Source organism: Miscanthus floridulus, chromosome 12 (assembly GCF_019320115.1).
Source record: "Miscanthus floridulus cultivar M001 chromosome 12, ASM1932011v1, whole genome shotgun sequence".
Taxonomy (NCBI): domain Eukaryota; kingdom Viridiplantae; phylum Streptophyta; class Magnoliopsida; order Poales; family Poaceae; genus Miscanthus; species Miscanthus floridulus.
In genome coordinates, this window is record NC_089591.1 from 79,932,825 (window position 1) to 79,945,983 (window position 13,159).

At 42.5% G+C, this 13,159-nt stretch overlaps 2 protein-coding genes across 2 annotated transcripts; both read right to left on the reverse strand.

Annotated features, from left to right (window-relative positions):
* Positions 1-561: 561 nt before the first annotated feature.
* LOC136495332 (dirigent protein 1-like) lies at positions 562-1,238 on the reverse strand. The gene is made up of 2 exons (XM_066491287.1): positions 1,072-1,238; positions 562-964 (listed from the first exon to the last, which is right to left on the reverse strand). Exons 1-2 carry the CDS (start codon positions 1,236-1,238, stop codon positions 607-609), a joined length of 525 nt encoding a protein of 174 aa, XP_066347384.1. The 3' UTR covers positions 562-606.
* Positions 1,239-3,325: 2,087 nt separating this feature from the next.
* On the reverse strand, positions 3,326-6,083 carry LOC136497117 (uncharacterized). Its single transcript, XM_066492901.1, has 5 exons — positions 5,869-6,083; positions 5,669-5,766; positions 4,760-4,859; positions 4,107-4,289; positions 3,326-3,727 (listed from the first exon to the last, which is right to left on the reverse strand). Exons 1-5 carry the CDS (start codon positions 5,920-5,922, stop codon positions 3,605-3,607), a joined length of 558 nt encoding a protein of 185 aa, XP_066348998.1. The 5' UTR covers positions 5,923-6,083; the 3' UTR covers positions 3,326-3,604.
* Positions 6,084-13,159: the final 7,076 nt, after the last annotated feature.

Below are 13,159 nucleotides of genomic sequence, written 5' to 3' on the forward strand. Positions count from 1 at the left end.
AAGGGCAAACGACATAAACCAAAGTTACGTTGTAGTACTCGAAGAGATCTGCATAGTTTATTAAATTTTCATTTGAAACCATTAAAGAACTAAAAATTATGTTTTATTTTTTTAGATTTTGAATTTTTTTTAAATATCAAATGACCACGGACGGAGAAATGACCTAAGTCATATTTTAGTCCAATTTACAAAATCTGTAAAACGCTTTTTTTTTCTAGAGACAGGCAAGTAGAGGCGGACTAAACAGTTGCCTCTGATTTTTTTTTAGAGACAAACAAGCACAGGCGAACCAAATGGCCGCCTTTACAAACCTATTCCAGCCGCCTAAAAAAAGTAGTATATATGTAGCAGTGGCTGGGCTGAATACAATCTAAATCCCTCTCTGCTGGTGTGTTTTTTTTCCCATACAAAATGAACATGTTGGGGTATTACTGTCGGCATGTACGTATGTATTAATCATGAGACTTGCACATGCTTGTCACAATTGTTTGTATGAATTACTATATTAAAATATACTGAAAATTGAATAAAATTCCACCAGTTCAAATGCTTATTCGGACAAGTGTACAAACATAATCAAATCTGAAAGCAAGGACGAAATGACGATCAGTGGGCCAGGGTGAAGTACATGTCGAAGACGACGACGATGGTGGTGTTGGTGGAGCTCACCAGCCTGCTCTTCATGTACCCTCGCGCGAACCGGAGCTTGCCGGTGCCGCCCACGATGCTGCGCTCCGAGGGTCCCCCCGTCGGATCGAACTGGCCCTGCGCCGTCAGCGTGCTGCCGCTGTACTCCCCGTAGTCGCCGGAGAAGACAAAGTCGATGGCCGAGAATATGCTGGAGCCGTCCAGCGACGCGTTCACCCCAAAGCCTTGCGCCCTGCCGATGAGCCGCGACGCCGGGTCCGGGCCTTCACGCAGCACGTTGTCGAAGACGTTCACGTCCCCGAACGCCGGCGCGCCCCTGCAGCGACGACAGCCACAGCCACACGCGCGCATCTAGCTTTAATTTAGTGTACACATCATGATCCCTGCGTGGTTAGTAATGTCAACGATATATATGAGACGTACTTGTGCAGGCTGGCGACTTTGACGACGGTGGCGTTGGGCGCGCCGGCGACGACCTCGTGGAAGTAGAAGTGGAGGTGGGTCAGCTTCTCATCCGCGGCGGCGGACGCGGCGCCGCAGCAGGACAGTAGCAGCATGAGAACAAGGGAAGCGCACCGAGCAGCGACCATGGCTTGGTTTTTTTCTTTCTACGCGTGCGCTCTTTCTGTATGATGACACCGTGTGTTTGGAGAAAGGAGAAAGGGCACCGTGTGTTCGGAGGGAGAGGGAGGAAGGGAAGAGATTTAAAGGGTCCTTTGGCTTATCACGTGGAAACATTTGTCAAAAACATATTTACTGATAGTTTTGTAATAGTTTTGTAATAGTTTTGGTGGCTCCGGCTTCTAGACTCTCGTTTTTTAATGGCTATTTGGCAGCGGCTCTCTGCGAGAAAGAGAAAAGATAGATGGATCTGATATGTGGACCCCATATGATGGGTCCATGTTAGCATGTTAGAGCATCTCCAAGAGCCGATGTAAAACTCAATCTCTGAATCATCATTTGGAGAGTCATTTGTATAAAAATCACTTTCTATATACTCTCCAATAATTTTTCTATGTCATGTGTGTTCTCTATGGAGTCATTCTCGTTTTCTACCTTTGGCTAGCGAAAATCCAAAATAAAAATAGTTATTATATTAGATAACCAATTTAAAAAGTTGTTGGATAGTTCTTTTTTCACTAAAATCTCTGTTTCTAGCAATTATGAAAGATATAGTCTCTTGGAGTTGCTATTATGTTAGGGTCTATTTGGGACAAATTTAGGAATCCAAAGTAACATTTTGAATGTTGGGGGCCGTGACAACCCTGTAAGTTTGAGGCTCCTCATGAAGTTTATTCGATTTTCTACTTTCGCGGAGTCAACGTTAGCGACTGTCTACCAACCCAACTACCCGAGCGACCGGGAGAATTTAGCTAATGTTGTTTGCAGTGTCGATGTAGGGCTGCTAGGTAGTTGAAAGGGTCTTATTTTTGCCAAATAGCGCTTGTATAAGCGACATTGTTTCTTCGGAAATTCTAGGTCAACGTTAGCGACTGTCTACCAACCCAACTACCCGAGCGACTGGGAGAATTTATCTAATGTTGTTTGCAGTGTCGATGTAGGGCTGCTAGGTAGTTGAAAGGGTCTTATTTTTGCCAAATAGCGCTTGTATAAGCGACATTGTTTCTTCGGAAATTCTAGGTCAACTTCATGATTTTTGTACTAATAACAAATCCAAATGAAGTGATAACTGCGAGCTTTCATGAGTGGGGAATTTATCTAGAGTTTTTGCATTGTTCATGGCTTGATGTAGGGCTGGTAGTGCTAGGTGACTGAAATGGTATTATTTATCCTAAAATCGTGCTTGTAAAAGCAACATTATTTCTTCTCAAAATCTTGATCAATTTCATAATTTTATATACTAACTAGCAAACGAAGCTATTCGGCTCTTTCAGGAAATGTAGAAGGCCAACATACGCTGAGACAAAGCCCTGGGTAGCATTGGAAATACTAGACGTCGCATATGTGACTAAAGTCGTTTTTGTCCCACATCTATGGTGAGTTTTTTTTTTTGGGTGATGGAACATTATTTTGTTGTTTTTATGGAACAATTTTTCTTACCAGCAATATTTTCTTCTAACTTTGTTTTTCTTTCGATAGAATAGTTTCCTGTTGGAACATTTTTTTTCTTCTGAGCTGAAACAACTTTCATTTTAATGTTTTCATCAAATGAATGTATTGTTCCACAAAGAGGGAAAAATACTACAGAAAAAAGGAAAAAAAAGGAATGTTGGGTCTCATCAAAGAAAAATATTGTTCTAAAATAGCGGAAAAAATATTACAGAAAAAAATATTGAAAAAAGATTTTGTTACTACATAATGAAGTCAATCATTTTTTTATTTTTATTTTTTTGCTTTTGCAGAGTCAACAGCAGTGACTGTCTACCAACCCCAAGTGGCTGGGAGTCTTCGTTAGTGGAAAAATTGTCTGAAGTTGTTTGCAGTGTAGAACCGTCGATGTAGGGCTGCTAGGTGACCGAAAGGGAGCTTGTAGAAGCAACATTGTTTCTTCTAAAATTCTAGGCCAACTTTATGTTTTTTGTTGTTGTTGTTGCTAATAACAAACCAAGCTCTTTCAGGGAAATGGAGAAGGCAGGCAAAGAACGGGAGAACTTTGCATGAATGAGAGCAGAGAACGTAAACCGGAAAGATCTTCGCCAACTATTCCGAGAAGATCTGACAGCTAAGGAGATTGAAAATACTTTATTTCTAGATAACACAATTTGCATAGCGAATGCTCTGAATTCAGCAGACTAATTCAAAGCCGCAACTCATGGAAGATCATGTATGATTTCTACAATACATAAGCAATACACACGGCAAGTGTAAAATATAATCCACATCTTCTTCGTATGACATCAGGTTATAGCAGAACTAGAATCCGTTGACGACAACGATGTGAAAATCCAAACAAGCAAACAGGCGTCCTGTCCCAAAATCTTCCACTGAAATAGAACTAGTCATCATCCTTGTAGGGGTATTCCTCCGGGACTTGCTTGATAAGTTTCACCCGCATCTCATAGGCATCGTCCCCACGAAGCATGTCACGTACCCATGTCACCTCCGTCTTCATAGACACCTACATATAACACTTGCAAATCAATCAGTAAGAACACCATAATAAGTAGAACATAGGTGTGTAAGGTTCCATGCTACAGCAGGTAGTGCCACCACCATGTAACAATGGTATAGGGGGGAAATATCAATATTGAGTATTTCAGAGGACAAATATATTAGTATCACTTATTTGTGATAAATCTAAATAGTTCTACAAGACTGGCTGTATGCATTCTGAAATATCAATATTAAGTATTTCAGAGGACAAATATATTAGTATCACCATATTAACAGTCAAAGTTTCAGGAAGCTGGCTGTATGCATTCTGAAACAACTTCAGAACAACATTCGATAGTATGACTGACATGAAACATGAGATAGCAGTTAAACAGAAGACCAACCATTTCCAATGCCCCCCTAATAACTCCACTTAAAAGATTGCAATACTGAAGGCCTTGGCAAGTGTCAGGGAGCTCGACAAAATCAACAAGCGGGTTGTCTTCCAGGACAAGGCTGCAACTTGTACCCTCAGCATCCCAATTGGTCACAGTTGCAGTCACACCCAAGAACATTTTGAAGCCAAGCTGTTGTGACAAGGAAAAAATAAAAGGGTGCTGTCAGACCTTGAATCCATGGAGGATGGGAAAAAAGATGCAGCATTGCAAGTGCTAAACATTTGATAACCTATATATCCAGTATCTTGTAGGCAGCAATTAACAAATATTCAACAAAATAGGAACATGGTAAATGGTCATTGGACTTCAATAAACCAAGAAGGCATAAACAAGAAAAGCTCAGCACACTATATGGACGATCTGCAGAGGAGAGAGCATCGTTACTGTACTAATTTAGCACAGACAGTGAACAGAAGCATTAAATAATCTAAAAGAAGTGGATGCTGTGAACAACCAAGACCATATATGCATTTGCTCCAACACCGCGTAAGTACTTGTTAGAATATTAAACATATACAGAATAAAAGAGCAGATATGCCATATAGGAATAGGGGCAGTAAGCTCAGCAGCTGCGTATTGCTGTGAAGTTTAGCAAAGACCTTTGCGATAACATCGGCAGTCTCCTTGAAGTCAACACACCTTGATACATTTGACTTTGCTAAGAACTCATCAACCAATCGAGTTCCAATGTTGTAACCCCTGAAAGTGAAACTTTTCCTTTTAACATGTCGGAAAGGGTTTAAATGAAAAAAGTTTGAAGACAAAATTATGAGAATAGCAGCCAGAAAACAAGGGATATTAACTCTGCAAAACAGTTATTATGTTGCCAATCATACTAACTACCACTTCATACTTGATTCTAGTTGAGATTCGCCCAGATCCAACTTCATTATTCCTCAATTGAGGAGAAATTTGCAAAAGTGAAATACATATAATTGAACAAATCTTCTCCCTGAGTAGAAACATGGCATGTAAGTGGGTCATGACCAACCACATGGGACGTATACCATGGGTTGGATAGAAAGAACATATAATCCAGATGTAGGAACTGTGTATTTCAGACGACAATATCACTTTTCTTCTATGGGATGTCTCCGAAGAGACAGACCACATCACTCTTACTATGACTCCTCGAGTGAGAACTAAATACCATCAAGAAAAATCCTTTTTCTTTTCATTCACATGCTGCACAAAGTCTGTGATCTCAGGCTATCAGGTCCAATTCCATAGTTCAAGTTAATTGTGTTGTATGTGTCTACAAATCGTATTGAATAATCATGCATGATCCATATATCATTGAGTGAAAACATCGCACAATTTATCAGCGATGAGAACTATCAGAAACGATTCCATACGCACGGCCACAAGGAAATCAACGTTTCTACTAGTACTGCACTAAGGCTGCAAAATTTAACTGGCTCCATCAACCATCATCCATCAAAATTCGCCGAATCGGCCAGGGAAATGCGGCAACTAAGAGAAGGAGAGAGAGAAGGGGAGCCACGTACATCTGATCGAGCTGCTTGTTGACCTCCTCGACCTCCTCCAGATCCGTGAGCAGCTGCCGCACCATGGCGCCGTACGTGAGCGTGAACAGCTCGGCATTCTGAAACCAGCGATGAACCAGAAAGCGATTAGGCGAAGTCCAAGGCGAGATCTAGCGTCAGCGCCAGATTTCCGTGAGCAACGGACGGGTTCAGAAGCTTACGACGCGATCCACGCTGGCGAAGAGGGCGTCGCCGGACTTGGGGGCTGGCGGCATCGTGAGAGGCTACCCAACACCCAGCTCGAATCCCCTCGCGCGCCGGCAGAACTGAAGCGTACTTTCGGCTCCCTGGCGGCGCTCGCGTCACGGGGGCGGACGGACTGCGGATGGCTTGGGCCTTGGGGACGACGGGCAGCGAGTGGAGGCGCTGAGCAAACGGACGGAGGAGAGCGTCGTCGCTGAGAGCAGTCGGGGGCACAGGGCGTCGGGCAGATGGGCCTGTTGGGCCTTTAGCGGATTGGGTGTGTTCGTATATTGGGCTATCCCAACAAGAATCAAAGTTCCATCCTCCCCTAAAAACAAAAAACAAAAAACAAAAACAAAAAACAAAAAACAAAAACAAAAACAAAGTTCCACCTAAGGTCCGTGTTTCCTGTGGCGTTTGGCGACCGCTTCACTAATTAGCGCGCGCTCATTAGATGTGAATCGATCGAACGATTCTCCGACATGCCTTTGTTTTCTTTTTTGAAAAAAAAATAATTCCACCTTTTTCCTGTTTTGGATGGCGCAGGCGTGCTCAGTCATTCTCTTTTGGATTCTCGGCTGCTGCACGGTGACACCAGCGCAAAGACAGGAAAAAAAACAAAATATTTATTTTAAATTACTATAACTTATAAATGGTGTATCTATTTTTAATTCTGTCTATACCGTGTGTTTTACGCGACGAGGCGAACTAGAACCCACTTACATATGTTTTGAAGAATTTTTTAGTAGCAATTTATATGTACTAATTTATAACATATAACTTATGTGAAAAACTTAGAAACTCAAGAATTATGAAAACATAACTTATTTACAAAGAGTTATTAAATACAAAGGAACGAAATTAACTTATAACTTATGCCAAAACTAGCAAACACAAAAGTTATTAACACACAAAGGGACAAATTAACTTATAACTTAAACCGAAACTTAGAAACACAAAAGTTATAAAACACAACTATGTACATAAGTTATCAAACACAACTTATGTACATAAGTTATTCTGTACAACTTATGTACATAAGTTGTTCAATACAACTTGTGTGCATAAATTGTAAGTTATAAGTTATATGTTACAAATTAATATATATAAATTGCTACTAGAAAAAAAATCTTTAAAACATATATAAGTGGGGTCTAGTTTTGTTCGCCACGTTGCGTAGAACACACCGGTGCAGACGGAATTAAAAACGGATACACCGTTCAAAAGTTATAGCAATTTAAAATAAATATTTTGTTTTTTAGACTGTGTCAGCGCTGACATCAGCGGACGCTTCCACACTGGTTGGAGCCCAATCATTCGCAGGCTTCGTTTTTTAGTGAACAACCGCCAAGGTGGTGTGGCAGAACCACCTGAAATAACACGTTTTCGGAGACGTTCATCTTCCACTAGACACTAAGCACCTAAAAAATGAGCTACATCGGTCACTTCCGTCGAGCACATCCCAAGGGAGAACTTGAAACAATCCACGTTTTACATCCAGAATCCAATAATAAGTATGAGCTTATAATTCTTAGTCCATTTCATACCACAAGAGTTCTTAGAAATTATTTATTATAATACCAGAGTTCAGAGTGCGATAATTAAACAGCGGAATAAAAATAAACATCTACCAAAAACGATATAAGGATCCGTCCGTGCCCACCAGAAGAATCCTCCACACAAGAGCTACTCCTCAAGCTGCACCTGCAACATAGGTAAAATAAACCATGAGTACACAATATACTCGTAAGACTTACCCGACTAATGGAAATAGTTTCCCGACTCTCAAGGATATGATAGGCAATATGGGTTTGCTGTTTTCTTTTGTTTGCGAAAGAGCATTACTAATAGTACGTCCTTAGGACCAAGTTTTATTAGCAGTCATGATTACTTCATTAGCTAACCATTCTAGGTAAGCACATGTTCTACTTTCAAGCAAGGGTTAAGCAATCAGAATTATTTCATCATTTTTATCTTCCAGTTCTTACTACGGTGCTAAATCATAGCCAAGTCGTATCGTCTCATAGAAACGACAATTCATGAACCAATGTAACCCAGCTAGTACCCCAAAACACATGCCCTGCTTGCGTCCTAGACACAAGCAAGACTAACTCATTCCACACCTATCACGGGGTCTAGGTCCCTGTCCAAACTTGGACTTCAAGTCCCCCACACTTGAGATCCGGTCTCAACATGGTGCTTAGACCTCCACATTTTCTCGCTTCTAATTAGTCGGTCCGGAAAGAGCCAGAACCCACGACAAACGCGTAACGAGCCTTCCCGCTGAAAGCTCTAGTTTGGTTTTTATTAATTAATGAAACCCTAAGTGCTAACCTAGTTTATTAAAATAATTATGAGATAGGTAGCACTACTCCAAGTGATAAAGCAATGGTAAAGATCATGATGATGGTGATGGCATGGTGATGATCAAATGCTTGAACTTGGAAAAGAAGAAAGAGAAAAACAAAAGGCTCAAGGCAAAGGTATAAATAGTAGGAGCCATTTTGTTTTAAGTGATCGAGACACTTAGTGAGTGTGATCACATTTAGGATCGATAGTCGTACTATTAAGAGGGGTGAAACTCGTATTGAAATGCGGTTATCAAAGTGTCACTAGATGCTTTAACTCATTGCATATACATTTAGGATCTAGTAGAGTGCTAACACCCTTGAAAATGATTGTGAAAATATGCTAACACATGAGCACAAGGTGATACACCTGGTGGTTGGCATATTTGAGCAAGGATTAGAAACTTCACCGGTGGAGTGTCCGCCCGTAGAGTGCGGACAGTCCGACGGTGCCACCGATGCCCTATACAGAAAAGACAGAGGTTCACAGAGTGACCAGACGCTGGTGGCGCAGTGACCGGACGCTGAGGTCCTGGGTCTGGTTAGTAGCAGTAGTAAGCACATGTCTTGGTTTTGTGACCGGACGCTGATGCGAAGAGTGACCAAACGCTGGCAGGGTGCGTTCGGTCAGTGCCGACGTACGCTGACGCGAGGCGCATAGAGGGAACGTTGAGTGACCGGACACCGGGTGAGTCCAGTCGAGCATGACCGGACACGTCCGGTCGTGAAATTTCATGTTTGGAACCTTATTGGAAAAGACCGGATGCTGGGGTCCTGTGTCCGGTCACTTTCTAACTGACGCGTCTGGTCATCACTTGACCGTTGAGATCGGGCGATCGACTTTTGAAGCCGATGACACTGAAAGGTCCTAATATGGCTAGAGGGGGGGGTGAATAGCCTATTTAAAAATCTACAAATCAACTAGCGCAATTTGATTAGTATGACAAATAGCGTAATGCAAACTTGCTCTAGCTCTACAAGGGTTGCAAGCCACCTATCCAACAATTCTAGTTGCAATAAATACTTAGGCACACAAACTAGCTATGTAATTACTCACTAAGAGCTCTCAACCTTGCTACTCTAAAGAGCTCAACTAGATGAATGTAAATAATAAAGCAAGCTCTCAATTCTAATTACACTAAAGAGCTTGTATCAACTAGTTTGCAAGAATATAAATGAGTGAGTAGAGTGATTATACTAACGTGTAGGGGATGAACCAATCATAAGATGAATATATAGCTAATCACCGGGAGAATGCCAAAGACAAGAGACAATTGATTTTCTCCCGGGGTTCACGTGCTTGCCAACACGCTACGTCCCCGTTGTGTCGACCAACACTTGGTGGTTCGGTGGCTAAGAGGTGTTTCACAAACCTCGTCCACACGATTGGACACCGCAAGAACCGACCCACAAGTGAGGTAACTCAATGACACGAGCAATTTACTAGAGTTACCTTTTGGTGCTCCGTCGGGGAAGGTACAACTCCCCTTATAATCACCGGAGACGGCCACGAACAATCACCAACTCGTGCCGATCCTCCACCGCTGCTCCAACCATCTAGGTGGTGGCAACCACCAAGAGAAACAAGCGAAATCCGCAGTGCAACACGAATACCAAATGCCTCTAGATGCAATCACTCAAGCAATGCACTTGGATTCTCTCCCAATCTCACAATGATGATGGATCAATGATGGAGATGAGTGGGAGGGCTTTGGCTAAGCTCACAAGGATGCTATGTCAATGAAAATGTGCAAGAGTTATCCCTTGAGCCGACCATGGGGCTATAAATAGAGCCCCCATCAAATAGAGCCGTTATACCCCTTCACTGGGCAAAACACGCTCTGACCGGACGCTCCGGTCATACTGACCGGACGCTGGCCCTCAGCGTCCGGTCACCCGATGGACGCCACGCGTCACCAGCTTCAAACGCTGGTCGTCAGATTTCAACGGCTACGAAGCTGACCGGACGCTCCGGTCAAAACTGACCAGACGCTGAAGCCCCAGCGTCCGGTCGTTTCCAGTAAGCTCCCCGAGGCATGTTTTTTTGACCGGACGCGTCCGGTCCACCTTGACTAGACGCAGACCAGCGTCCGGTGCTCAACCCTATCCACTATGCCGTCTGACACCTCGATCGGACATAGCCTTTCAGCGTCCGGTCGTTGAGTGACCCAGCGTCCGGTCAGTAGACCGACGCCTACATCATTTCGACCAACTCCATTTCAACTCTAACTTCTTCACCCTTGCTCAAATGTGCCAACCACCAAGAATTTTGCATCCGGCGTAATAGAAAATAGACATTTCATTTTCCCGAAAGCGCCGAATCCCTGCAAACACCTTGCGCACATGTGTTAGCATATTTTCACAAATATTTTCAAGGGTGTTAGCACTCCACTAGATCCTAAATGCATATGCAATGAGTTAGAGCATCTAGTGGCACTTTGATAACCGCATTCCGATACGAGTTTCACTCCTCTTAATAGTACGGCTATCTATCCTAAATGTGATCATACTCACTAAGTGTCTTAATCACTAAAACAAAATGGCTCCTACATTTTATACCTTTGCCTTGAGCCTTTTGTTTTTCTCTTTCTTCTTTTCAAAGTTTAAGCATTTGACCATCACCATGCCATCACCATTGTCATGATCTTTGCCATTGCTTCATCACTTGGAGTAGTGCTACCTATCTCATAATCATCTTAATAAACTAGGTTAGCACTTAGGGTTTCATCAATTAACCAAAACCAAACTAGAGCTTTCAGACACATGGCAAGCATCGAGCGACCGGACGCTAGGGTCCTGCGTCCGATCGATCTGACCAGAGCGTTCAGTCACCCCGTATTATGCCCAGTGAAGGGGTACAACGGCTCTATTTTGTGGGGGCTTCTTTTTAAGCCCCATGGCCGGCTCAAGCTCTCTCTCTTGGCCATTTATATTGACATAGCAACCTTGTGAGCTTAGCAAAAGCCCTCCCACTCATCTCCATCATCATTGTGAGATTGAGGGAGAATCCAAGTGTATTGCTTGAGTGATTGCATCTAGAGGCACTTGATATTTGTGTTTTGCTATGGGATTTACTTGTTTCTCTTGGTGGTTGCCACCACCTAGATGGCTTGGAACAACAGAGGAGGATTGGCACGAGTTGGTGACTGTTCGTGGCCATCTCCGATGATTGTGAGAGGATTTATATCTTTCCCAATGGAGTGTCAAAAGGTAACTCTAGTGGATTGCTTGTGTCATTGAGTTATCTCACTTATGGGTAGGTTCTTGCGGTGTCCAATTGTGTGGATGAGGTTTGTGCAACACCTCTTAGCCACCGAACCACCAAGTGTTGGTCGACACAACGGGGACATAGCGTGTTGGCAAGCATGTGAACCTCGGGAGAAAATTGGTTGTCTCTTGCCGTTTGGTATTCTCCTAGTGATTGATAAAGTATTCATCTTATGATTGGTTTACTCCTCTACGCGACGGTATAATCACCTCACTTACTCATTTACATTTCCGCAAACTAGCTATAACAAGCTCTTTAGTGTAGCTAGAATTGAGAGCTTGCTTTGTGGATTAAGTTCATCTTGTGAGAGCTCTTAGTGAGTAGTGACCTTGTAAATTGTGTGCCTAGTGATCATAACAACTAGAATTGTTGGATAGGTGGCTTGCAACCCTTGTAGAGCTAGAGCAAGTTTACATTTCGCTATTTGTTATACTAATAAAATAGCTCTAGTCGGTTTGTAGATTTTTAAATAGATTATTCACCCCCTCTAGCCATATTAGAACCTTTCAAGTGATATCAGAGCCGTGGTCACCGTTTGATTGAAGGCTTAACAACCTCGGTGTCAAATTATGGCTCAAGTTGTGTTCAACCATGTGGGGGGCAAACCATCGTTCTTTGATGTCATATGCTATGATTATTGGAAGAGAAAGATGAGGATGTATCTTGGTTCAATCAATGATCAAGTATGGGAGGTGACCGAAAATGACTATGCTATCATTGATTCCGACAATCCCACCAACCAAGACAAGACCAACAAGCAATGTAATACAATGGCTCTCAACACCATATACAATGCCATTGATTCTAAGGTGTTTGAGCAAATCAAGGATTGTGAAAGACCTAATGAGGTGTGGAATAGATTGGAGGAAACATATAAGGGCACATCGGCGGTGAAGAGTGCCAAGTTGTACATCCTCAAGGATAAGTTGACAAGCTTTAAGATGAATGATGATGAGAGCATTCCGGAGATGTTCCATCAATTGCAAGTAATTGTCAATGACTTAAAGGCTTTGGAAGAGAAGATCAAGGATGATGATGTCTCTCATTATTTCTTAATGTGCCTACCTCCAAGATTTGAGATATTAAGATTGCTTATCATAAGGGGAGGATTGAAGGAGATTCCCCAAACCAACTACTAGATAATGTCATGACACAAGAGACATACCATGTGGAAAGGGAAGGGGTTGACAAGGATGACAAGAAGGAAGAAGAAGACAAGAAGAAGAAGAGTGTAGCATTCAAGGCTAGCTCATCATCTAAGAACAAGGGCAAGTCCAAGAAAGTATCAAGTGATGATGAGAATCTTAGTGACATTGATGATGAGGCCATGGCTCTATTTGTGCGCAAAATGGGCAAATTCATGAAGAAGAAGGGGTATGGTGCAAGAAAGAGAAGAGATCACACCAAAAGCAAAGAATATATGAGAAGATGCTACAATTGTAAGAGTCTCGATCATGTTGTAGTGGATTGTCCCTACAATAGTGATAATGATGAGGACGAGAAGAAGCACAAGGACAAGAAAGAAAAGGAGAAGAAGGAGAAAAAGATGACCTTCCAAAAGAAGAAGAAGGGTGGAGGCTATGTGGTCACTTGGGATAGTGATGACTCTTCAGATAGTGATGACTCTAGTGATGATGGCAAGAAATCTATCAA

What these genes read in the sequence shown, in the direction of transcription:
- LOC136495332 (XM_066491287.1), bottom strand. Translation starts at nt 1,238, where the DNA reads ATGGTCGCTGCTCGGTGCGCTTCCCTTGTTCTCATGCTGCTACTGTCC. An exon ending in AAAGTCGCCAGCCTGCACAA is followed by an intron (nt 965 to 1,071) that starts GTACGTCTCATA and finishes TCGTCGCTGCAG; the next exon opens with GGGCGCGCCGGCGTTCGGGG.
- LOC136497117 (XM_066492901.1), bottom strand. Translation starts at nt 5,922, where the DNA reads ATGCCGCCAGCCCCCAAGTCCGGCGACGCCCTCTTCGCCAGCGTGGAT. An exon ending in CTGCCGATGTTATCGCAAAG is followed by an intron (nt 4,290 to 4,759) that starts GTCTTTGCTAAA and finishes TTGTCACAACAG; the next exon opens with CTTGGCTTCAAAATGTTCTT. An exon ending in TTAGGGGGGCATTGGAAATG is followed by an intron (nt 3,728 to 4,106) that starts GTTGGTCTTCTG and finishes TGTTATATGTAG; the next exon opens with GTGTCTATGAAGACGGAGGT.